General features: G+C 52.6%; 1 protein-coding gene and 1 long non-coding RNA gene across 2 annotated transcripts; one reads left to right on the forward strand and one right to left on the reverse strand.

Annotated features, from left to right (window-relative positions):
* Positions 1-2,205: 2,205 nt before the first annotated feature.
* On the reverse strand, positions 2,206-10,958 carry LOC131829549 (uncharacterized). The gene is made up of 2 exons (XR_009352906.1): positions 10,490-10,958; positions 2,206-2,400 (listed from the first exon to the last, which is right to left on the reverse strand). It is a non-coding gene; the product is annotated as an uncharacterized LOC131829549 (long non-coding RNA).
* A 6,481-nt stretch (positions 10,959-17,439) lies between these two features.
* On the forward strand, positions 17,440-21,485 carry EVX1 (even-skipped homeobox 1). The gene is made up of 3 exons (XM_059172664.1): positions 17,440-18,117; positions 19,693-19,940; positions 20,558-21,485. Exons 1-3 carry the CDS (start codon positions 17,691-17,693, stop codon positions 21,095-21,097), a joined length of 1,215 nt encoding a protein of 404 aa, XP_059028647.1. The 5' UTR covers positions 17,440-17,690; the 3' UTR covers positions 21,098-21,485.
* Positions 21,486-24,924: the final 3,439 nt, after the last annotated feature.

Consider the following 24,924-nt stretch of genomic DNA (forward strand, 5'->3'; position numbering starts at 1 on the left):
TGGCTGAAATAGGTGACCGGGCTTTTTTTTTTTTTTTCTTTTTTGTGACCGGGGTTTGAAAGAACACCAACATCGGGGAGCGCCAGTGGGTGTCAGAGCAGAGGGGTGGGTGGAGCAAGGGCCTCCGGGGGTGGGGGTCTGTCTGCAGGACTCCGCACAACTCACCGGGGCCAGGATACGGCTGTCCAGAGCCCGAGGCTTTCGAAGCAGATGGAGAATCCATTTTTAAGCTCAGGCAGGAAAGGGCTCGAGGATCGAATTTCCTCCCAGCAAATACGTACCGGTCGTTTCAGGGCATTCTCCGGCTGCAGCGCCGGCTCCAGGCCCTGTCGCCGCCACGCCCGCGACGCGAGTTGCCCTCCCCGCCGCCCCGCGGCCGCGCGCCCTGGGGTTTCTCCCCGGGCTTGGCAGCGAGCAAGGCCGGAACTGCCGGGGCCGCCGGGGCCGCCGGGTTCTCTGGCGCCGCGCCTCACCTACCCGCAGAGGTGTTTGCAATGAGCATCCCCGCGCGTCTCGGGTTTGGCCGCACCCAGGAGGCTGGGGACCCACGGCCGAGGCCTGAGCGCCCCGGACGATTCGGTTCCTGCCTGCAACATTCCTTTTCTGTCTGCGACCGGTAGGGCAACCCTTGCGTGGAGAAGAGGTCCCATCTGTGGGTAGAGGAAAATAGACCCAGGCTGAACTGGACCGTTCCGGGTGCGCGGGGGAAACTGAGGTTGGGGTTGAAGCTGTAGTGCTTTGGAGCTCGGACCAGCCCGCCCACCCTTGGCCTGAATTATCTGTGTTCTCCCTGTAGGGATTACTGCATCTGTCACTCTTCCTGCCAGGTCCCCATCCAGTCCAACTCTTCTTGGGTCAGTGGACTGGAGAAAACTCTACAATGGGCCAATACAGAATTTTGTAACAATTCAAAACAGTCGCCAAACTGTAAAAACAGTTGACAGTGAAATATATCTGGCAACACAATCAGGTCTGGGAGCTGAGAATCTGCCATCCTGTCTTCTTCATTTCCTAACATGAACAAGGTGGTCTGTCTCATTGCTACTACCAGACTGCCCCCACAGCATTAGTATGAGTCCAGGCTGGAGTCATAGGATGACACAATGGGGGCATGCTAGAAAACAAATCCTTTTGGCTTCCTGGGGTACTCCATGCTGCGAATTGGCTTAAGTAAGTTCTCTGAGTGTGTAGCAGAGTTGGGATTGGTACTGTATTCACCAAAGAGTGAAGTGACTTGTCCAAGGTCACCCAGAGCAGGCAATGGCAAGGACGGTCTAGAGCCCATTTTTTGACCACTGGCCAAATTTCTAGGCTGCCTGGGGCCTCAGTACAGCACAGCCATTGGCCAAAGATGTTGCACAGGATTCTGACTTGGACTCTAGGGCTTTCGACCTCGTAGTCATTGGTCAGCCCAGCCAAACTTCCCTTGCCTCCATCTACAGCTATAGAATGGAGAGAATCCATAGGGCTGGCATGTGTCTTTACTTTCAGCTTTCAGGGGCTGGGTTCTTGTGTAAGAAGCTTTATAGACCTGTGGGCAGCTGTTTGCCATCCTTACACACAGCCTGAAAATAGACCTGGCCAGTACTGGAGCAATTATACTTGAATGTGCTAGTGTGATCCCATCGGAAATTGGTGCATCTCACCATCAGGGAATTTCCCAAACCTTCAAACTTGCCACCTGCAGGGTAGATGGAAGCCAGAAAAATAATGGCTATATCCCATGACCAACCCTGTCGTAATTCCGAGTTTTGTCCTCCATTTTTTCACTGGGGAGCCAGAAAGAATTGGCTAGACTCTCAGAGACCCCAGTGGTGGAGACTCCCTATCGTAAAATCTGTACAGGGAAACACAGTGGATGGAAAATGAGTTGTTAGAGATAATAAGTGGTGTGGGAAAGGGGAAATACTTCTGAAATGGCTTCTTATTTTACTTACGGGCATTTCCCACCCAGGGCTAAAGCATGTAAAACAGGCCAGAGACCCTGATGTTTCTCCATCAAGGGAATAAAAGTTTGAAGCATTTATGTTAAGTTAGCATATGGAATATCTATCTATAACTGCATTAGCTCTTCAGACAGATCCTCTTACCTCCCTAGCAGTCAGTGGACTGCTTACAAAAGCTACATTTGTGTGTGTGTGGGAGGGGGGGCGGTGGCGCTCAGATTGGATTTAAAAACAAGGAGGCTTAACAATACCCACTCTATATGAAATTACCACCCCATTTTAATAAGGTCCAAGATGTTTAATAGCTCACTTAAAGTCTCACAGCAAATTGAGAACAGAATAGAAACAGAAGAGTTGACTGTTTTTCTGAATTGGTCTTCTGAGAAAGGCTTGTTCATTTTCATTCTGTCTGCAGAGAAACTTCTCAGCTGCCTTCTTCACTTAGATGTTATCACTGTGCAGGGAAAATAATTTTTTTTTAAGATTTTTTTTTTTTTAATTTCTTTGAGATGGAGGGAGAGAGAGGGAAAGCACAAGCAGGGGGGAGGGGCAGAGAGAAAGGGAGAAGCAGATTCCCCCCTGAGCAGGGAGCCCAAAGCAGGGCTTGATCCCAGGACCCTGAGATCATGACCTGAGCTGAAGGCAGATGCTTAATGGACTGAGCCACCCAGTGCACCAAAATAATGTTTTAAAGTGGTATAATGTATACATAAGAATAATTATTTCATCAGTTGTGCTTTAGTAACTTTCTCTTTGGCCTGCCTGGAAAAAAGTTTAGTACAGACCGAAGTTCTACAGAGTTGCTATATAGTTTGTCAGTGGAAAATACCACCCCGCCCCCACACCACTTTAACACCACCAAAAAAAATATAGAAATTTACATTTTCCTATAGGCCTCTTTTTCTTTCCCTCTCTTTGTTGATCTTTTTAAAGATTATTTATTTATTTATTTGAGATAAACCCCGGGGGGAGGGGCAGTGGTTGTGGGGGCAGAGGGAGAAGCAGGCTTCCCACTAGGGCTTGATCCTACCCCCTGATCATGACCTGTGCTGAAGGCAAATGCCCGTCTTTGATCTTTTTAATCTGGAAAACTCGAATCCTACAATTCCCATTCTCTTGTAGGCCCGCAGTCCTTTTTGCGTGCTCCAAGATGTCCACCCTGTTGCTCTGCCATATGTAGGTCCAGCATGTCAGGACACAGGCCCCAGGCAGCAGGACAGAGGAACAATAAAAACTGCACAGTTTAGATTTCTGTTTTTTAAGGAAGATGCCTGGGAGCTGCCCTATAACATTCTTGCTGATATTCGGTCTGCTGAATTTAGCCCTAAGGCTACACCAAGCTGAAAGAGAGGCAGAGGACTGTGGTCTTTAGACTTGAAAGCCACTGGGACAACTGAAGTTTGGATGCTCTTTCATTGCGAAGGGAGGGGAGATAGCTGTTTCTGAAAACTCCGTTAGCCGGTGACTAGCACAGTGCAGGGCACACAGTAGGATGGCAGTACATATTATTTTGATTCAGCCAAACCAAAGTGTCCTTCGGGGGTTTCTGGGACTTTCACCAGGAAGATTAGGAACAGCAGAATCTTCTGCTGGGCCTAGGGACAAGAAACCGGGAGTAGAAGCTGGTGGGAAGGATTGACGGAATTTTGCTTTCCCAGTGTGCTGTACCGTTAAGTCAGCTCGCTGGAGAAAGGAGAAATCTTTGTAATATATTCCTTCCATCTCCCAAAGTTCCATGAAAAACTGCCCAACATGGCGTCCTCCTCTCACTGCTTCTATTATCCATGTCCCATAGATGCCAAAGAAAGTCTCACATCCCCAACACTTCCTCTCTTCCCTCAAAATAGAAAAGAGACTGTCAGGAATCATTCTCATTTGGTAGTTTCCAATAGTCGCGGCATTAAGCCAGTGACATTACTGTGAGGCTCTGGGCAGGAGACTCCTCAGTGAAGTGTGTGAAGGAAGCAAGAAGTCTTGGAAGGCTTCTCATCTCCTGCTCTTCTCATCTCCTCAATCCTGTCTCCCACCTTCCTCTCCCCCATTCCTATGATACTGGTAAAGTGTTGATGTGTCGCTAGGGACCGAGCAGGTAATGGTTTACCATGTGGCTCCTCCCAGAGGGCGTACTCCTTAATGAGCAGAAGAAAACCTTTATGAGTTCAAAGATTAAAGGCTAAAATGACAGGCAATAGGTCTCTATTTGAGGCAATAACTACGTGAAGAAAGTAAGGCAGCTGGTATTCACACCCATCGTACATGGGCGTAAACTATCCAAGCCCACTAGTGGTGGAGCCAATACGGAAACCCCGAATATAGGTTGCAACCACTGGTATATTTGCTCGAAGCATGGGGTTCTAGCTTCACTCATCTTCCTTTCATTCCATGAACTCACCGAGCTCCCTCAGGCTCGCATTCAGGGAAGTAACATACCACAGTCATAATAGCTAACACTTTCTGAGGGTTTGTATATGCTGGATACTCTTTATTTTTATTTTTTTACTTTTAAAGATTTTACTTACTTATTTGACAGAGAGAGAGAGAGAGCACAAGCAGACAGAGAGGCAGGCAGAGAGAGAGAGGAGGAAACAGGCTTCCTGCTGAGCAGAGAGCCCAGTGTGGGGCTCAATCCCAGGACCCTGAAATCATGACCTGAGCTGAAGGCAGAGGCTTAACCCACTGAGCCACCCAGGCGCCCCTAGATACTCTTTAAAGTGCTTTATATGTACTATCTCGTTTTGTTATCCCACGGCCCCATTTTCCAGATGAGGAAACAGGCTTACAGGAGTTGAGCAACTTAGCCAACATCACCCAGCTAGTGAATGGCAGAGCTGGAATGAGAACCCAAGCAATCTAATATGAGTCTGTGCACTTAACTATTACACTAAACTGCCACTACACTTTTTACTATTTACGGATCATCTGGCTATGGCTTTAAACTACCAGAAAGGGAAAAGTTCCATTAGCACACTAGGCAGGTCTTGATTTTCTTCTCACTAGCCTAGATCCTAGTGAATGGAGTGATAGGAAGAACCAAGGATCCTGAATGCCATTTATGATAGCACTGCTAAGATGCCAGCCAGATAATTCTTTATTTCATTGTGCACCTACCATCTCTGTATTTGTTGAACTCCAGCAAATGCACTAGTGCTATGTAGTTATTTATTCCTGGGAAATGTTAGTCACCACATAGGGAGGGAGCATAAACACATTATGGGTTCCCTGGACACCACTCCCCCTCACTTTACATTCACTGCTGATTCTCACTGACCAAGGGTACAATATTGAGGAAGGCGAATCACAGACACATTAGGTGAAGTAGGGGCATTGCCACAGTGGGACAAGAGGGAATTTGCATTCACTGAGTACTCACCATAGGCCAGGCACTGGGCTAGGCCTTTTTCTTAAAAAATAGATAAATAAATAAATAAATAAATAAATAAAATAAGATTTTATTTATTTATTCGACAGAGGGGGGGGGGCAAGTAAGGGAGCAGCAGGCTGAGGGAGACTCAGACTCCTTGCTGAGCAGGGAGCCTGATGTGGGGCTCGATCCCAGGACCCAGGGATCATGACCTGAGCCGAAAGCAGACGCTTAACTGACTGAGCCACTCAAGTGGCTCATGTGCTAGGCCTTTTTCATTTCATATCTCATTAAATCTTTCAGAACAGCTCCAAGAGGCAGGCAGCTGTATCTCAGATCTGACATCTTGCACCTTTGGTCTGCTCAAGTTCTGCTAGTAAGTGCCAGAATTGGGGTCCAAGCTCAGGTCTGTCTGGCTTCCAAGTGCATGCTCTTAACTTGTCACCAACTCTCTGAAGTATAAGAAATCTTGGCTGGGCGCATCTGAGAGCACTCCTCCACCATCAATTCTGTTTTCATGGCAGCTGCAGATTATCCTGTATCTTCCCAGAGTTCCCTGGGATCTGTTTCTCTCCCTCCTGGACTCAAACTCCAGGCCTCACAGCACTGCAGACCAGTTCCTGGATGCTCCTTCCTGTTGAGTCAGAAGATCTCAGAATCTACATCCATGGGAAAGCAGGTTTATAGCTACCGGAAGTTAAACTGCATATTTACAAGCCCAGGTTTTCCTTTGGCTCTCATTCACTCTCTGTGTGACCTCAGTTGCTTAACCTCCTTATGCCTCAGTTTTCTTACCTATAAAGTGAGGAACTCCGTGCTCCCTTCTGAGGATTGTTCTGAGATACGAGCAAAAGTGTGCCTATCATGTTCTTCCCTTAGAGCCTGAGCACAGGAGCTTTTCCTTTTTCCACTGCCTATACTGGGAAAAAATGAGGACTATGATGGAAGGAAGGAATAGAAAGAAATCTGATCCATTTTTGCAGGCAATCTGGCCTTCAGGTGCTGATGGGCCATATTTAAAATTAAAATCAGGGACGGGGGCACCTGGGTGGCTCAGTGGGTAAAAAGCCTCTGCCTTTGGCTCAGGTCATTATCCCAGGGTCCTGGGATCGAGCCCCGCATCGGGCTCTCTGCTCAGTGGGGAGCCTGCTTCCTCCTCTCTCTCTGCCTGCCTCTCTGCCTACTTGTAATTTCTGTCAAAATAAATAAACAGCATCTTTAAAATAAAATAAAATAGGGGCACCTGGGTGGCACAGTGGGTTAAGACTCTGCCTTCGGCTCAGGTCATGATCCCAGGGGCCTGGGATCGAGTCCCGCATTGGGCTCTCTGCTCAGCAGGGAGCCTGCTTCTCAACTCTCTCTCTGTCTGTCTCTCTGCCTATTTGTGATCTCTCTCTCTGTCAAATAAATAAATAAAATCTTTAAAATAAATAAATAAATAAATAATAAAATAAAATAAAATCAGGGATGCCTGGGTGGCTCAGTTGGTTAAGCAGCTGCCTTCGGCTCAGGTCATGATCCCAGCATCCTGGGATGGAGTCCCACATCAGGCTCCTTGCTCCGCAGGGAGCCTGCCTCTTCCTCTGACTCTGCCTGCCATTCTGTCTGCCTGTGCTCGCTCTCTCTCTCTCTCTGAAAAATAAATAAATAAAATCTTTAAAAAAAAAAATTAAAATCATGGGGCACCTGGGTGGCTCAGTGGGTTAAACCTCTGCCTTCATTCAGCTCAGGTCATGATCTCCGGGTCCTGGGATTAAGCCCCACATTGGGCTCTCTGCTCAGCAGGGAGCCTGCTTCCTCTGTCTCTGCCTCCCTCTCCGCCTACTTGTGATCTCTCTCTCTGTCAAATAAATAAATAAAGTCTTAAAAACTTAAATTAAATTAAAATCATGGCTTCACTGTTGTCATTTATAAAAGTACAAACCCCTTCCTTAGGGCCAAAGACCAAGGCAGAGTTACATTCTGGATCAGGGTTCCTTTGGCCCTTTCCAGGCCTATTTTTAAAACAGTGACCTTTCTTTCCTCTTCTGTTCTTCTGTTCTTTCCAAGAACAGCAAGGCTGACTCTGGAATAATTAGGAAAACATTCCAAAATTGACATATTGCCAATAGTGGAAGTTATGAAATGACTGTAAGTCCATTATAATAAAAAGTTGCATTAATAGCACATTATGTTTTGAATACTTATAAATTGTTGGTACTTTTCCCACAACTGTCAGTCTTTCCTTTGTCAGCACTGCCAGGCTTTAAGGATGGGACAGGGAGTAAGCATGATTCATTCATTCTGCAGGATTCTCTACAAAATTCACTCTTGCCCATGAAGGGTCTGAGACTTTGATCCTTATCGTGGCTCTGTGACCTTGGTCAAGTCCTCTGAACTCTCCAAATCTTGGCTTCTTCAACTGGAAACTGGAAAGAACAACTTTGGCCATTTCGACCTCATCAGGGACTGTAAGAGGAGCAAACCAAATGCTGGGCAGGGACGTCCTTTGGAGCAGCAGAAACTAATGGAGACAATGTCAAGTTTTCAGATGATGATACAAGAACGTGGGTCTGAAGTGAAATGAAAGAAAAAATGAGAAACAAAGACGAAGATGTCAAAAGGAGTAACAGTGTTTCTTGCTTTGCCATTTGTTAGCTGAGTGATCTGGGGGGAGGCACTTAACCTCTCTGGGTCACGGTTTCTTCATCTGTAAAATGGGGATTATATGAATAGCTGTTCTTCCTATTACATGTGACTATTTTATCAAATGGGATAGTGGGTGTGAAAATGTTACATGAATAGGAAAAGACCAACTGTTAATTATTATTAATACTACTGATAGTAATGCCTAATGAAGTACCTGTTAAATAGAACAGTATTATTCTAGGGTTGTGACTAGTTCCCACATTGGAAAATTAAATCAATCCTTTGAGATTACAGGTCATGACCTGCTAGCTTCCACAGGAGGGTGCTGAATCCTGGGAGCAGGAGCCTGGCCTCTGGCCTCACACTACTGGGATTCAAATATCACTTCTGCCACTAACAGGCCATGTGATCTTGAGTAAGTATTTAACCCATCTTTGACTTGGTTTCTCCATCTTATCTCATGGAGCTATAAGAATTAAGTGACATAAAGCAGGTAAAGCATTTAGAATAGCACTCCATTCCCAGAAGATATTTATAGCTACCTTTACTGGGTATTTTTGGTAGCACCTTGGCCTCATGCTGCCTAACTTGTAACATTAGCTATAAATTTATCTTCGTAAATAGGATCCCAAAATATGTCTGATACTAGGAAAGTGTGACTGAATGCGAAAACATCTGTATCTATAGCTATGAGTCTCAGGCCTTTTTGGCTGCTTGCTTCTAACCAGCTACCAACAAATGTCTAAATCACCATCTTGAGAAATCCACAAAGAAAATACTTGTGTATTTCAAGCTGGTGCTGGGTCCCTTGGGTCCTTGCCCATTGTCCTTGAGGGAGCCCAGAGAAAATCTATTTCTGTGCCTCAATTTCCTCATTCCCAGTTGCTCCCAAGGCCCATCTTTCCATTTGATCTGTCCTCTAGAAGGATGCACACCCAGACATGGAGGGCTCCTCTTCTCCACTCTGTGGCCATCGAACCAATGACATGTCAGGGCCTCTGACTCCCTTTTGTGAGAGAATCTCTGAGTAGGGCAGGTTTGCCATTCTACTCCAGCTGCTGCCATCACAGAGCAGTTTCTGAATCTGCCACCAAGTGAGGCATGTGCTTAGGCAGTGGATGAATGAGAAGATGAGGGAGGTGCTAAATTAGATGATGACATCATTAAGTGATAGTGACATCATTAGGTAATAAGCTAGTGCACAAAGAAATACATGGAGGGGATAAAATAGATAGATAAAATAGAAAGATAGATAAATAAAATAGATAAAATAGAAAGAACAAGAATGAATAAACAGAGGCATAAAGTTTGGTGCAGAGGCAAACGAACATTCCAGGCATAGTGGAGAATATGGGAACTTGGAAACGCAATCCACAGGACAGCAGTTCTTTAACTGGAGTGTACACCAAAATCACAATGAGGGCCTGTGGAAACACATTGCTGGTTCCCCCTCCAGAGTTCCTAATTCAATAAGACTAAAGCGGGACTTGAGAATTTACATTTCTAACAAATTCCCAGGTGATACAGGGACCACACTTCAAGAAACACGACCGAAGGGAATGGGAAAGTTTGCTGTGTAGTTTATCAATGGGCCTCAGAACTAAGTGAGGCTCAGAACAGAAGCGTTTAAGGGCAGCTCTTTGATAGAATTGTTCAAGGGGCTCCTCAGAGCCTGGGTTTCGTGCCCACGACAAACAGAGTCGATGTATTGGGGCGTCATTAATCATAATGGCTGACCACGGGAATGTGTAAGGCATCTCCACTCACAGGACCTGCCTTCTACAGGCCTCAACAGGTTGAGGGCGGGATTCCACTCCCCACCTCGAGGGAGGAAGCAGGGTAGCGTATTAAGAGAGCTTGCTACCTCCAACTTTTCACCTGGGCAGTGTAGATGACCTGTCCCTAGGGGCCTAGGCCGAACTGCCACCCATCCTTCCCGGGGTCCAGCTCAGAAGGCCGGCGCTTAGGGCGACGTTAGGCTGCCCTGGGGGAAGAGGATGGAGGGTTTGGGCTGTTGCCCCCGGGCAGAGTCGAGGGATCCCAGTCAGCGAGGATGCCGGGACTCACCGCAACTTCCGCCTCTGGCGGTCGGCAGTGGGGGGCGCACCAAGACAGCAATTCGGGAGCTGCGCTTTGTCACCGTTGCAGCAAAGGGAAGGAGGGGGAGGAAGGCGCAGAAAGGGGCCGCTGAGACTGGACTGGGCCGTCGACCCACTTTGAGGCCAGAAAGGGGCTCTCAGAGGGCTCCAGACCGCTCCTGGCATGGCCTTGTAGGGGAGCGGAAGGGATTGGGATTCGTCCGGAGCCCAACTGGGCGGGTGATACCCTGTTTTCTGGGCCGACATCCGTCCTGCTCTCCCTTCACTACGAGCTCCTCATAGCCGGTACCCCACCCTCCGAAACTCACTGCCACGGGCGCGTGCGCACGTCCCTCACTCAAGACCCAGCTTCTGAGACGGGAACGCAGTCCCTCCACGCCGCGGCGCCCTCCGGCTCTTCCCGTTTTTTTAGCCACCTTTCCCCACCCTTTGCGCCCCGCTCCTCTGAGACTTACGGTAACAGCCCCAGCGGCTCCGGCCGACGCTCAGCTGCCGCAGGGGCCGCAGGCGCAGGCACCATCCACCTGAGAAGGGTGGCCCCTGCCTGCGTCTTTCAGTCACAGCCCAGGCACCTCGGTTCTCTGTCTGCGCTGTTAGGGAACGGAATCCTCGGCCCTGGGCGCGCAGCGCTAACAGCAGAGAGAATCTGGCTTTTGCAGGCCGGACGACTCGTGTTAAAATCCTGGCTCGGCCACTCCCCAGTTGTGTGACCCCGGACTAGTTGCTCAACCTAGGAGTCAGTTTCGCCGCTGCACAGCGCGAGGAACTCGACCCCATCCGGGCTCTGAGAAGCTCAGTGGGAGGAATGGGACTAGTCCGGGTCAGGAGAGGGCTCTGTAAAAATCAGTCCCTAGAACTCACACAAGGGTTTTTCCATTTCGCTGGAGGGCGAGGCTTAACCCGCCCAACCGGTTGGACTTCCTCGCCTGGGGGCGGTTCTCCTACCCTCACGCGGGGAGACAGACTCCTCCATTTGCAGGCCGGCGCCACCGCGTCTCCTGGCCCGAGTGGGGAGAGACAGGAATGGGGTGCTGCCTACTCCTTGGCCCGCGAACCAGGAGACACAGACAGACGTTCAGTGGGCACACAAACACTCACAGAAAGAAACTCGCACCTGGGAGGGAACATTTAGGGCCACTTAGGGCTAGTTGAGTCGTAGAAGAGAGCTCTCTTTGAGTAATGACTCCACCCAGATAGGGGTTCTGGATCCCCTGGTTGAGTTTGGACAACCCTGACCCCGCCACAGTAGGCCGGTTCCCTCTTCCTGAGCAGGGCTGAGAGTGGGGAGCACCCTATTGGGAAGGGGGCATGGCTTTGTCTCATTCCGCCTTTGGGCAGTCCAGGGCTTGGAAAGGGTTTGTGCCTGGACAAAATCTATTAGGAACCACAAAAACCAAAAACCTGCTGATGCCCTGTCCCTTCCCACGGTGTACAGGATTCCTGATCATAACTGCCCAGTTCCCTGCACTGCTTTTCCCTGTTATCCTTAGGCCAAACTAAGCTGCGCCTCTTAGAGAAGCCCCTGCCTGGCGGTTTTCTCTCCCAGCATGCACCTCCAGGGCCAAGGTTTTGAATGGAGGCAGGTGTAGAACCTGAAGAATAAGCTCCCGCCAAGGTGCAGGGCAGGGCAGCCTGGCCATGCCCTCAGGTTTTGTCTCTTGGGCCAATAAACCCTGGACAGTTTGCAGAAGGCAGCTGCTTCAACGGGGAAAACATCCTGGTAAAGCCACACCCCCTATCCAAGTGATCTGGCAATTGTGTCTGGGATTTGGTGGTTGGGATGGGGCTATAGCAGGTAAAGGAGTCTCGGAAACAGAAGTCTAACTTCAGTGCCTCTGTGCGCTTTTCTGAGGGAGAGGTTTGCCAGACACGTGAAGGGGCCATGACTCCCGAGAGGTTAAAGCGGGCAAGGAGGACTCTAGTGAGTTTTGTCCCTTTCGGGACAGATGCTCAGGGCCTCAGTGGATTGTTATGATTATAAAGGGACTGGACTTTGTCTCTTAGGGCCTCCAGAATCACTTGCTGCAGTTAACTTCCTGATATTTTGGAACTCACACCTGAGAACTCTCCTCCTCCTTCTCAGGCAGGAGAGTTAGGCTCTCCTACCCCAACTCCCTAAGGATGGCTCCAGCCTCCGCACAGGTCCCTCTGCACAATCCCTACCTAGCCTCTGATCCCTGTCTTAAAAGAGGGCAAGACCTGGAAGCCTTCTCCAGGATACATTTCCAAATGGTTTGGACCATTGTTTTCTTTACTCTTCATGCTCAGAGTGAGTGATGAGAGGTTAATCATACCCCTCTACCCACTCTTCTCCCAATCCCAGTGAATTCATTGGGAGGGAGGAGGAGGAGAAACGGCCTTGGCAAAAACCACAAATGGAGTTTTTTGAAAAGAAAGACTCAGAATGCAATGCTTGGCATTTCCTAGTAAATCCAGTTGGGAGTGTGGACTTGAAGCTAGAAGGATAAGGTTTTAGGCCTTACTCTGTCATTTACACGTGAGCCTTCTCTCAATGCTTCAGAATACTCAGCTACAAAATAAGGATGATTTATTCATTCTTCAGGCCTGTTGTGAGGATGGAAAGAGCTAATATAGCTGAGATGCTTAGAACAGTGATTACGCTTATCAAGTGGGGTCCCCAGATTTCCAGATAGGGTTTCTCTTTGCCCTCCTGGGAAATCATGGATGAAGCAGAGTGAGAACAGTCCAGCGACATGGGCCCTGAGCCTTTTACTTTTGAGGGCAGGTAAGCAACCTCTCTGAGAGGCCCTTGGGCCCACCTAGATCCCAGAAGGAGCAGAAGGTTTGTGCAGGATTACCTTATGGAAAGTTAGGGCACTGTTGGGTGTTGAGGCACCCCTGCAGGCCGGGGGGACTTAGAAGGGACACTGGGCTATTGTCTGCCAAGACCACTGGTTGCCCTATCACTGTGGGAGAGAAGGCACTGTGGCCTGTTGAGGATTTTTAAAGGAATGTTGTGTGCACTAAATGAGAAATGAGCTTATAAATTTGAAAGCAAATTTCAGGATAGCAGTGGTGAAGGAAAAACCCATACCATCTCTGCTAGGGGAGGGAGAGGTATGCCTGGGCTTTGCTTGCTTGGGTGTTGGGGAATTGCCCCTCCACGGGAAAATGGACCCCTTTAGTTGGTGGTTTGAGGCAGAAGCAGGCCTCGAGCTTGAAGAGGTCCTTGGGCCTTCAGTACTGACTGTCCTGGGTCCTCCAGCTCTGGGATGGACAAGTGTGTGTAGGAATATGGGCTGCTCGGGCAGTAGTCCGAAGCTCAGGGTGGGAAAGCCACTGGGCTTGGGCCTATAGAAACCTGGGGCTGACAGGTGTAGATGTGAGAGCCACTGCAAGATTGGCTGGCTCCAAGCACCGAAGGAGCAGAAGTCAGAAAGCATCCAGTTTCTTGTCCCAGGCTCCTGGCCCTTGGTTCTGGGAGGCAGAGAGAGAAGGGGCCTTTGTCCAAATCAGAGTTCCAGAAGCTGCAGGTTCTCCCTGCAGGACAAACTGTTCTGTGGTCCCCGCTGCAGGTGAGCGTTCCAGGGACTCCCTTTATGGGGTGGGTGAGGGATTGGGGCAAGTGAATGAGGCATAATCTCCTGGCACCGGGGAAGTCCGACCTCTGGGCGTCTGAGATCGAGTGGACTTTGGTTCTGGAGGGGCACATTCCGCGGTGCTTCTGCGCTTTGGGTTCCCAGATGGGCGTTGGCAGGTGCCCGGGACAAGACAGGAACCAACCGCACAAGTCACCTCACCGCGGCGATCCCCGCCTCAGAGACCCAGCCGCGTGGACCCATGTCCACGCCGGAGACATGGCTTGGAAGATAAAGAAGGGCCCAAGATCAATATCCACGACAGCTGGGCAACGCTTATTGTTTCAAAGGAAGCTCCCTTTGTTCTTGTGCTTACCAAAGTGAGAAGCAAAAACAATTTTTCCTGATCAAAATTTTGCTGGCACCGAAGCAGACAAACCAGCTTCCGGAAACCTCTGCCCCTTCCTTACGGCCGGGAAGAGTGCTCGCCGCTGGGAGGCCCGGCATCTGTCTGATACAGATACCCAGGGCCGCAGACAGCCGCACCTAAGCGGGTCCGAAGGCCACCGAGGCATTCCCCACCCCCTGCCGTCGCTCTCCGGAGCGGGGTTTTCTTGGGAAGCCTAGCGGCTCCAGCAGATCAACGCGTCTGGTGACCCAAGCCGGGCTTCCGATTCCATTTAACACGAGCCGCGCATCTTATCTCCGCGTCTCCTCCCCGGGGGTCTCCCCCTCCCGCCCCTGGCCGAGCCCGGGCGGAAGCCGAGCCTTGAGCTTTTGAAGTCCAGAGAATTTCAATGGGCGAGGAGCCTGCTGGACCTTAACCTGTCTTCCCAGCGGGGGAGGGGACAGCAGGCCCGTGGTGGTGGGGGAAGGGGGTCCTTCCCTGCTGTGGGAGGTGAGAAGCAGTGGGATCCCAGGCCTCACCCCGTTTAGGCTGCTAACACCCCCTCTCCGCTTTTATGGGGTTTTCCAGGCCTCTGCCCGCGGCGGACTTCATTCTCTCTGCAAATTTACCTTCCTTCTGGAACATTGTCATCCGGAATAACCGTCTTGATACAGTGATAACCACGCTGCTAAAATAGCCTTCCCCCTCCCCCCCACTAAAAAAAAGGCTAAACAGAAATAGTGTACTAATTCAGTACCCCACCCCCGCCGCCGCCCGTTTTCTTCTTATAAAAAATCCGACCTCTCTTCATCTGACATTGACGAAACGATGCTTTTGGAAGAAGTGATATTTCGCTAAACATTTTTGTTTCCCCCCCTGTGCCAGAGGGCGCAATAAGCCCCCAGAGACTGGGGGATTGAGGCGGCTTTGAAAGGGCGGAGGCAGAAGCGGGGAGAGGGTTGGGGCGGAGGGGGCGTCCCTGCAGCTTTTCAGATCCGAAGCCTAGACGAGGCAGCCCCCCTCCCGGAGAGGCTGAGCCCCCGCTGGAGTCTCCTTCCAAGGAGGCCCCGCTTGGGTGGGCCAGACCCAGGAAGGAGACGCAAGTGGTACCTCTTGATCTCTCAATCCTACTCGGCTTTCATCTGGCAGGGAAAACCCAGAGGAAAAGAGGATCAAACGCCGAGCACTCCCATTGAATGCAAAGCTGGGGGCGGGGCGGGGAGCCGGGAGTCCCTCTGCGGACCTGGCCCCAAGAAGGTGAGCGCAGCGGGGGCGGCTGTGAGAAGGCGGCAGGCTCGCTGGGGGAGCAGAGGGTGGGGGAGACCCAGGCTTGGTGCCCGGAAGGGCCCAACTGAGGTCGCTAGAACACAGGCGCGGCGGCCTCGACTTTGAGAGGAAGGAGAGAGCAAGCAAGGTGCTCCCTCAGGCTCTGGCTGCTGGTTAGGAAGGGCGAGGCGTGTGACAGCATCCTAGGACAACTCTGCAACGCAGCAAAAGCCTCTAGGATTTGATCCCCTCCACTTCCAGTCGCTGCTTTCTTCTTTACAATAGTCCCTAGGAGTTTTGAACTAGCTGTGCCCAGCAGATGGTGGCTTTGGGAGTCCCAGAGAGTGGAGATGTTTCTGCCCACGTTGACCTTCCGGATCCTTCTGTCCCCCACCCCAGGCGAGGTTAATGAGCGCCTTCTGATTGAATAGGGGAAGTGGACAGCTGGAGTGAGAACTTTTGTCTTGCTTGAATCCCTTGCTTGGTCCACCACCCCCAAAGCCCACAGATGGGAAAACTGAGGCAGGAGGAGAGAAAAGAGTAGAGAAAGAGAAAGGAGGAGAACAGAGAAAGAGATAGAAGAAGATTAAAAAAAAAAAAAAAGATGGTGATACACTTTCCTTTAGAATCTCAGAAATTGGGGCTTTGGAGGGGTGGAGTACCAGGGCAGCCCTGGCCCCTGGGAGCTAGAAGCTCCGAGGAGGGGCAGAGTAAGGCCCGTTTTAGGGGTAGCACAGCAGAGAAGGAGCTTCTCTTCTGCCTTTAGCAAAGTGGAGAGAGACCTTGCTGCCCCACTTGGCAGAGTTGGGAAGGGGTCTGTTTTCTAATGGGTTCTGTGTACCTTTCCTGGAAGAAGACCTGAGAAGGAGCGTGGGGCTGCTCCCAAAGATATCTGGCACTACGGACTCCCCCAGCCTTGTCTTGAAGACTCCCCTTCTGTCCTCAGAGATTTTTGAACGTCCCTAGTCACGAGCTATTTCAGGGCATTTTCGCTGACTTCTCTCTCTTCACCGCCAGGACCCCGGAAGCATGTGGGCAGGATCTGGGGGAGAGCCATGTGAGCCAAAGCTCTGCGAGCCCCAGTGCCCTGTGCTGGAGCACTCTCAACTGCTGTGCCCAGTCTCTGGGTGGGAACAGCACCTTTTCCCAGCTAGGAGCCTCTGGTCCTGCCTCGTAGGGACTGCAGTTCTCAGTCTCTCTTCACTCGCAAAACCTGTTTCCAGAGGAATTCGTTGCCTCTGAACGAATACCTTAAAATACGGGCAAGAAAAAGAAAAAAAAAAAAAAAAGGCCACTCTTAGAACCTCTCCCCACCCTACATACCTGAAGTGCAGGCGAGGCCCAGGCAAATGGGAAAACGATTTCTTCTACGAATAGCCACCTGGAGGTCAAGCCGAGCTGTGGAGAGCTTAAGGCCACCTAGATGGGGAATGGGAATAAGAAAAAAAAAAAAAAAATCAACATTTGGAGTCAGCCGCCAAGACAGGTCCTTAAAGAGAAGATATTAAGACATTTATCTCCTGCCCCTTGGGAAAGAAAAATCGCCAAGTTCTCTTGGTTTCCAGGAGGAAGGAGGCATCTGGGGGTAGAGGGTAGGAAGAAGAAGATCCCCCAGGCTCAAGCTCTCCAGACCACTGGGGGGTGGGAAGAGGGAATATGTTTTTCAGTAGCTTGTAAAAAGACTTTGGAGCCCCTAGGATGTTAGCTCTCCAGGACAGACAGTTGTAATAATGGCGAGAGAAGCGAGGCTTGTGAGTCGACCTTCACACTTTTAAAATGCAGTTATGGATTTTCTCATCAGTGTTAGATCAAGGCACCAAGTTAAGAAAACAAAAGCCAAAACAACAATCCGAAAAAAAAAAAAAAAATCCCACAGTCAGAAGCTTATTCAATTACCGAGTCCCGCAGCTCCTGCGGAACTCGCCGCGCGCCTTAAGCTCTCTTTTTCTTTTTGCGGAATTCCATTTGCATGCCCTCTGCCTGGGTGTCTCCCTGTCTCAGTGTGTGTGCCTCTCTGTCTGTTTTCACACTCTCCTCCCCATTCGAGCGAGGCCCACACCTGGCGCATCACTGCCGAGCCATTAGCTGCGGGTCTCCTTTCATCTTCGCTGTGGCAGACGTTTCTATTTATCCACTTGCGCTCGCCGAGTGGCGTCACCAGCGATACTGTAATGACGATTGCAGCAGGAGGATGACAGCTTAGAAAGAAGAGGGCAATGGGGCTTCCTCCCAGAGGCGGTACGGCACAGAGGAGCGCTCGCATCACAAGGTGACCCCAGCTCCCCACCGCCACCACCGCCGTCACCGTCGACATCGCGCTCCGGCCGCTCCGCGCCCGCCCAGTCGCCTGGTCTCTCTTTCTCCCTCCCGCAGCCAAGATCTGTCGGACCGCTGGGGATCCGGGGAGACGGGGGCTAGGAGTCATTTGGGACTTCCTCCCTCCCCCCTCCGGCGAGCCCCGGGATGGAGAGCCGAAAGGACATGGTTATGTTTCTGGACGCGGGTCAGCTTGGTACTCTGGTTGGCAAGAGGGTCTCCAGTTTGTCCGAAGCCGTGGGCAGCCCGCTGCCTGAGCCGCCGGAGAAGACGGTGACCCGTGGTTGCCTGAGCCCGCGGGCCGGCCCTCCGGCCGTCCGGGAGCGCGGCGGGGGAGGCCTAGAGGAGGAGCCGGTCGACGGACTAGCAAGCAGCGCCGCGGGGCCGGGCAACGAGCCGCGGGCAGCCGGGGCTGCGGTGCTCGGCCCCGGACCTCCGGCCCCTTCCGCCGACAGCCTCTCGGGTCAGGGGCAACCTAGCAGCTCGGACACCGAGTCGGATTTCTATGAAGAAATCGAGGTGAGCTGCACCCCGGACTGCGCCACGGGGAACGCCGAGTACCAGCACAGCAAAGGTAGCCACCGCGCCCCTTCTCTCCCCGGGCCTCCCACCGCGCCCACCTTGCACATCAGCTCTGGAGGGGAGGAAAACCCTCCTTTTCCCCAGGGCAGGGTGGCTGGGGGGACCCACCTGAGAAACTCTCCCCTGATATCTGAGCCCTGGCGGGGGTCTCCTTCTGTGCTCTGGCATTGGCGGGACCAGGGTGACAGCTGTGCTTTGCAGGAGGAGGGAGACGCAAGCCCTGGGCTTGAGGGGGATTCAAAGTGCACCCTAACCCCCCAGAGTTTTGTGGCACTGCTTCAACTGCTCCGAGAAGACACTTTCCCCAGAGTGGGCGAGATCAAACGCAGGTCGGGGCAGTTTGTGGCTGGAGGGGTGTAAGGCGCAACCAGGCGCGGAAGCCCGGAGTCCATAAAGGACCGTAAAATCCCGGCGGACTCGGGCTGCCTGGGTGCTGCAGCCCTCTGACCAGTTTGCACGTCGGTCAGAGGTCCAAATTACCTTGTCACTTCCCGGGCTCGGTGGCGCCAGGTCGGAAATGGACCTAATGATCTAATTGCCTTTGGTCTCCGGTTGCATTTGAAAAGGCAGAGCTCTGGCCCTCCCCCCCCCCTTCCCCTTTCCTCCCTAGTCCCACTTCTCCACCCAAAGGAAAAGGAGCTGCAGGGGGCAGGAGCCCCACCCTTCTTTGAGTTAGACCCAAAAGGAGGGGTGCTGTCACACTGTTTTAACTGAAGAACCCTTCCTGACGGGGGGGGGGGGTGGGGGGGTGGACTAGTTTGTGGGGGAGGTGGCCAGGCAGGGAAGTCTCCCAGAGAGAGCTGGAAAGCTAGTAGGAGGCAGAGCCTACCAGGAGACACTCCTCGCCAAAGCTGTGGGGGTGGATGGGAAGACCCTGGTATGGAAGAAAAACCACCTCCTCACCTTGGCAGTCAACACCTGGCTGTGCACCCACATCCACTCATTACCCTCCTGTCCATTCAACCCAGATTCCCTAATCTCAAATATACCAAGGTAATATGATATTCATGCACACATTCCTATGCCGTCTCTACAACACATGCAACCTAGTACACATTCCTACACCTGCACTGGCAGCTTGGCACACACAAAAGCAAGGACTCAGTCTGTGTGCAGCATCCTACAATCCGCTGAGACCCAGAGCTCACTACACTCCAGCACAAAGGTGCATCTCAACTTGCCTGTGAGATCGCATATCCTTGTCCACTCCTGCCAAGGGTGGGCAGAAAGCTCAGAGGGGCTGCATCCAGTCTGTGGCTCAGGGCAGGTGGCTCTGGATGGCTGAGGTTTCTGTACCCAGCAGGCCTTAAGACAGAGGTCTCCCAAATAGCAGCCCAGTCTACGCTTTGTGCTCATTTGACTGATGAGCCTCTATCCCTCTCTTCCTGTGTTCTCAAAGTCCCTTGTGCCCCGGTGGAGGCAGAAACTGAGGCTACAGAGAGGAGGAGGGGGGGCCCTTTCTACCCCACCCTCCACACACACCCTGGGCCTACAGCCCCACATCAGCAGTGTTTTGTGTGTCTGTTGTGTGTTCTGTGTGTGCATGTGTTCTGGGCTCCCTATGCAGGGCCCAGCTCAGAGGCACTGGCCGGCAGTCCCAACAGCGGCAGCGAGGCCCCCAAGAGCAACAGCAGCGGCAGCTCACAGGGCACCCTGGCCTGCAGCGCCAGTGACCAGATGCGCCGCTACCGCACCGCCTTCACCCGGGAGCAGATTGCCCGGCTGGAGAAGGAGTTCTACAGGGAGAACTATGTGTCCAGGCCGCGGAGATGCGAGCTGGCCGCCGCCCTAAACTTGCCGGAAACCACCATCAAGGTATGAGCTCTGGCGACAGGGAGAAAGGGTGTGCCCACTCAGCAGGAATACCTACTGTCCCGTCCCTGAGTCCCGAGCCAAGAATCAGGGCCTGGGGTCTCCCTGCCCACGTGGTTACTCGGCTGGGGGTGTCCAGGCCGGGTGCGGGCGCCAGGTGTGTGCAAATTTACCTTCCCGATAGTCCCTAGGCGGGAACTGCTGGCGTGCGGTTGACTCTGTCCCTTTTCTAGCCAAATAAACAGTGGATGCCTTTACCGAGAGAGAGAGATAGAGCGAGAGACTGACTGGAAGAGACTGGAAGGTGTTTCTGGGGAACCGCTGCCTGCCGCCTCAGACCCGCAGGCTCCTTAGTCTATCCCACTATCAGCACGCCCACGCCGGGCTCTGGCACCCCAGGGGTCCTGGCCGCGTGGCAGAGGGAAGGAGGGACACAGATTGAAGCCACTCCCTGAACCTCCCATAAGGGATTCCAGGAGGAGGTGGTGGTGGTGGGATCTGCACCCCCACAGCCGGCTCTTCCCTGCGCGCTCGGCATCCGTCCCCTGCAGTTGGGCAGGACTTCTGGGCTCTGCGCCCCCGGCTGCGTGCAGCCGCCGAACCCGCTCCTCTCCCGCCAGGTGTGGTTCCAGAACCGGCGCATGAAGGACAAACGGCAGCGGCTGGCCATGACGTGGCCGCACCCGGCCGACCCCGCCTTCTACACGTACATGATGAGCCACGCGGCGGCCGCGGGCGGCCTGCCCTATCCCTTCCCGTCGCACCTGCCCCTGCCCTACTACTCGCCGGTGGGCTTGGGCGCCGCGTCCGCCGCGTCCGCCGCCGCCTCGCCCTTCAGCGGCCCGCTGCGCCCGCTCGATACCTTCCGCGTGCTCTCGCAGCCCTACCCGCGGCCCGAACTGCTGTGCGCCTTCCGCCACCCGCCGCTCTACCCCGGCCCGGCTCACGGACTGGGCACGGCGGCCGGCGGCCCCTGCTCCTGCCTCGCCTGCCACAGCGGCCCGGCCAACGGGCTGGCGCCCCGCGCCGCCGCCACCTCGGACTTCACCTGTGCCTCCACCTCCCGTTCGGACTCCTTCCTCACCTTCGCGCCCTCGGTGCTGAGCAAGGCCTCCTCCGTCGCGCTGGACCAGAGGGAGGAGGTGCCCCTCACCAGATAAGGGGCCGCCCGCGGGCTGCCGGCTACAGGACGCCCATGCGGGGACCCTCGCGGGGACTCAGCCAGCGCCCCTCCCCGCCCCCAGGGCACCGAGGGGGAAAGAAGAGGGCCGAAAAGGACCAGAGGGGCTCGGCCTCGGCCTCGAGGATCGGGACGCCCGGGAAGCGGCCGTGGCTTGGCCGGCGCCTTTGGGGATCAGGAGTGGGGATGGGGACGCGGGGGCTGAGAGACCTTCCTCGGGGGCGGCCTCTCTTGCCGTTTTTCACCGGACCCATTACCCCTGACTGGAGTCAGGCCGCGGCTCCAAAGCCAAACAAATTGAGTAGCAACAGCAACTGATATCCAGCCCCTCAGTACCTCCTCCCACCCGCCACCTCACCCCTGCCTCAACCGGGACCCTCCCCCACCCCCCCATCCCCAAGGCCAAGCCCAAGCACTGGAAAGGAAATAGCTGTCTCTCTGAAAAATGCTGTGTATGCAGAGCAGATAGAGATTAATCTTTGCCAGCTTTTCCAAGGCATGGCAAGGGGCTCGTGGATGGCAATGCACCAGCCATCTAAGGGGAGAGAGTAAGAGAGGTGATTTACTGTCCCGGAGGATCCTGGCCCTCCCTTGGAACCTTGGGGCTCTCTTGCCTTCCTGGAACCTCAGTTACAAATTTTCTGGTTCTGGTCTACCAGCACCTGATCTCTACTCTTTCCTAGCTTCCTGATATCTCTCAGCTTGCAACTCCGCCTCTACTACTTCCATCCCACCCCCACTTTTTGTTTAACAGGGGCAGAGAGCCTGCAGAAGCCTCAGGGCCTCTTGGCAGCTCCTACCTAGTCTCTCTTCTCCCTGGGCCCAATACACACCCTGATTAGCAAGTGATGTGTGTGAGGAGGATTTTTGAATGTTGAATGTATAATAATGATCACCATGCGATGGGCCGATGGGCCGCCGAGTCCAGAGTTGAACTGTTAACAAGGCGCCCAGGGAAGAGCTTAGGGAGCGGGGACCTCATCTCCCTCCCTCAGTATCTGCCAGCAAATTAGAGGCTATTTCAAGCCTTTGCCTGTTCACCTTCTCTTCACCAAGAGCTTTCTGGCTTTCCCTTTGCAGTTGGCATTTTACATCCTTCTTCGTCTCATTTTTCTCCCAAGCATCCACTGGGGCTTGGCTTTCAGATACTAGCAGAAGCCTTTGGCCCCTTCTGGGGACCTTGTCTTTCCCCTTCACCGGGGTTTGCTTGGGAGCCACTCTCAAACTCTCACTCTCACACTCATTCTTGCAGCCAGTTTTTGAGGGATAGGAGAACGTGTACCCACCATAACAAGCTTCACCCTGATTGGGAGGGACTGGTTCTTCCTGTAGGGAATGAATTTGGTTTGGGTTTCCTTTGAAGTCTGAAGAATTTGCTGTTACAATTTGTTAACCATACTGCAATAAAAGCTGGATATAATTCTCCCTTCAGCATTTTAATGTCTTGGGAAGCAGGCAGTGCGCTGACACTTTTTGAATTGCTAGTTCAGCCACCATCCTGAGCTTGGGTAGAGAACCAAAAGATGGAGCCACAGATGGTCTCCCAAACTTATGCTGGGCATTAGCAGGCTCCAAATGGAGATTGCACAAAAGTGGAGAAGGCAGGCTCTGAGCTGCCCTGAGGTGCATGTTCTCTTAATTCTGTGCACACCAGGGGCCTTCTTTGGCAAACTAGCCCACCTGGGGCTCAACCCTGCAATGGTTTCTTCTCCAGTTGCCCCAAGCCTTTGAGGAAAGGGGACCCTAGACTGTGATCCTGCTTCCACCTCAATCCCGGGGAGAGGGGAATGAGGCAGTAGGGGCGGAGCTCCAGAACTACAGAGAGCTGGGATTGCGGGTCCAGCAGAGTCTGCACCTTAGGGTTTAGAAAGGGGAGGGAGGAAGATTCCTGGGTTGGGATGGTGGGGGGGGGGGTGTCTGAATCATTCTCCGTCTGAAAGTCATCTCCAAGAATGGAATTCTGGCATCATCAGGGCAAGGGGACAAATGGTGCTCAAACAGCCATCTCACCCTCATCTTCTGTCCCCAAAGGAGAGCCACTGTGGCTGCCTCTGAGTCTGGAACAGGCAAGGGAGAGATGGGTGCAGTGCCCAGCTGGGAGCCCGGAATTGCATGGGCTTCAACGGTCCTCTGTCACTATATATCAGGGGGCAGATGGGGAATCCTTAATTAGTTTCCATCTCTCTTCGGGGTCCAGAGAAACTCTCCTGCATACAGTGGCCCCTGCCCTTCTAAGAAATGCCTGGAGCTGAGGTTTCCAGCATCTTCCCTTCCACTCCTGCCTCCCATCCTCCCTCCCTCCCCAGCTTTTCATAGCTACCTCTGCAGCCAGGAAGCTCCCAGTGCCAAACCCAGGCAAATTTCACGGTTACGTCGTGGCAGGCTGAGATTGCTTGCGACAGGTAAATGGGCTGCGGGTTGCCGTAATGCCAGGCGTATTTTCAGTTAATAGGGAGGGAAAATGAGGTGTCTGCAGCGATATTGGAAAGTACAAGATCGATGATCCGGCCTCGTGTCCAATCAGCAGCCTTTAATTGACTGTATTTTCTGGGTAATTGAGCCTCTCTTCCTCCAAATTGAAGTGGAAGATATAACAATACATCTTGCCAGGAGGAATTACTCATTACTTCATAATGAAATTTCCCTTTTGCCAAGGTTTGCGGTTTGGTGCTGGGCACCACTTCTCATGTTCCCTTTTCCACCCCTGCACCTAAAAACAGGTTTTCCCACCTGCACCCAGCAACGGCACCTGGCCTAATACCTACATTTTGGCGGTAGTGGGGGAGGGTGAATGGAGGGATGATGGTAAAGAAGGCACTGCCACTCCACAGCCTCAGTCTCCTTACTTGTAAAAGAAGGCTAAACCAAGCAACAGGGCTGGCATGGTATTATTATTCTTTCAATGTTCTAAGAGCTTCTACTTAGATTTGCCCCATCTTGGTCCCATTTTGCAGGTGGTAAGACAGAGGTTCTGGGTCTCACACAGCTATTAGGGTCTTGTACAGCTATTAGGGTCCTGTGCAGCTATGAGCTTCAGGTTCCAGCTTCCCCTCCCTTCTCTTAGGCCCCTTTGGGCCCCCGAGTCCAGGGTCACCCCTTGGGAAGTCTGACACCTCACTCCCGACTCACACTTTCCCTGGGCTCCTCAACCCCATTGCAACCGGCGGCGGGGGCCTGGGAGAGCAGACCTGCCCTCAGCCACCGTCCACCCGGCTGGGCAAGACCAGCCGCCCCGCAGCCGGAGTGCACGCTCAGCGCCGGCCGTCGCCGCTTGTTAGCGTGTGATTGATTGCCTTATTAAAGCGTGTTCTTGTAAGTGTGACCAAACTGATTGCATTGCATATGTTTGGGATAATGCTCATTTTAAACAACAGGATAAAGAGGATGAGCTCGGCAGAGCCTCCGAAGACAAAATGATTCCGGCCAGCAGCTCCCTAACTCTGGCATTAAATTGCCCAGTTACATAGCAAATCACTTGGTTCCTCCACCCCTTGTCCCCGTTTTTTTTTTTTTTTTTTTCTTTCCCTTCTAGCCTGCAATATGATCACATCCCCCAGTGTGGTCTGCCCCACAAATGGTTTGTCTACTAACAATATTGGTTCTGTCTTCTCAGCCACTCTAACCCTGCACCCTCACACCTCAGACACGGAGTCCTCCTGCACCCTCTCAGGCAGAAGGTGAAGTGGTTCTGAATGCGCTCGCTCACCCTAGGCTTCCCAAAGGGTCACGGCCCTGAGGGATCGCTGCAAATGGGAGTTTAGGTCCCCCACAGCAAGTCGCGTGTCTCCCCATCCCCACCCAGCCTTT

This window comes from Mustela lutreola, chromosome 4 (assembly GCF_030435805.1).
Source record: "Mustela lutreola isolate mMusLut2 chromosome 4, mMusLut2.pri, whole genome shotgun sequence".
In the NCBI taxonomy this organism is placed as follows: Eukaryota; Metazoa; Chordata; class Mammalia; order Carnivora; family Mustelidae; genus Mustela; species Mustela lutreola.

Bases quoted from the DNA above. Each gene is read 5' to 3' on its own strand.
- EVX1 (XM_059172664.1), top strand. From the start codon at position 17,691: ATGGAGAGCCGAAAGGACATGGTTATGTTTCTGGACGCGGGTCAGCTT. The intron at 18,118-19,692 runs GTAGCCACCGCG...CTCCCTATGCAG, and splicing joins CGAGTACCAGCACAGCAAAG to GGCCCAGCTCAGAGGCACTG. The intron at 19,941-20,557 runs GTATGAGCTCTG...CTCTCCCGCCAG, and splicing joins TGCCGGAAACCACCATCAAG to GTGTGGTTCCAGAACCGGCG.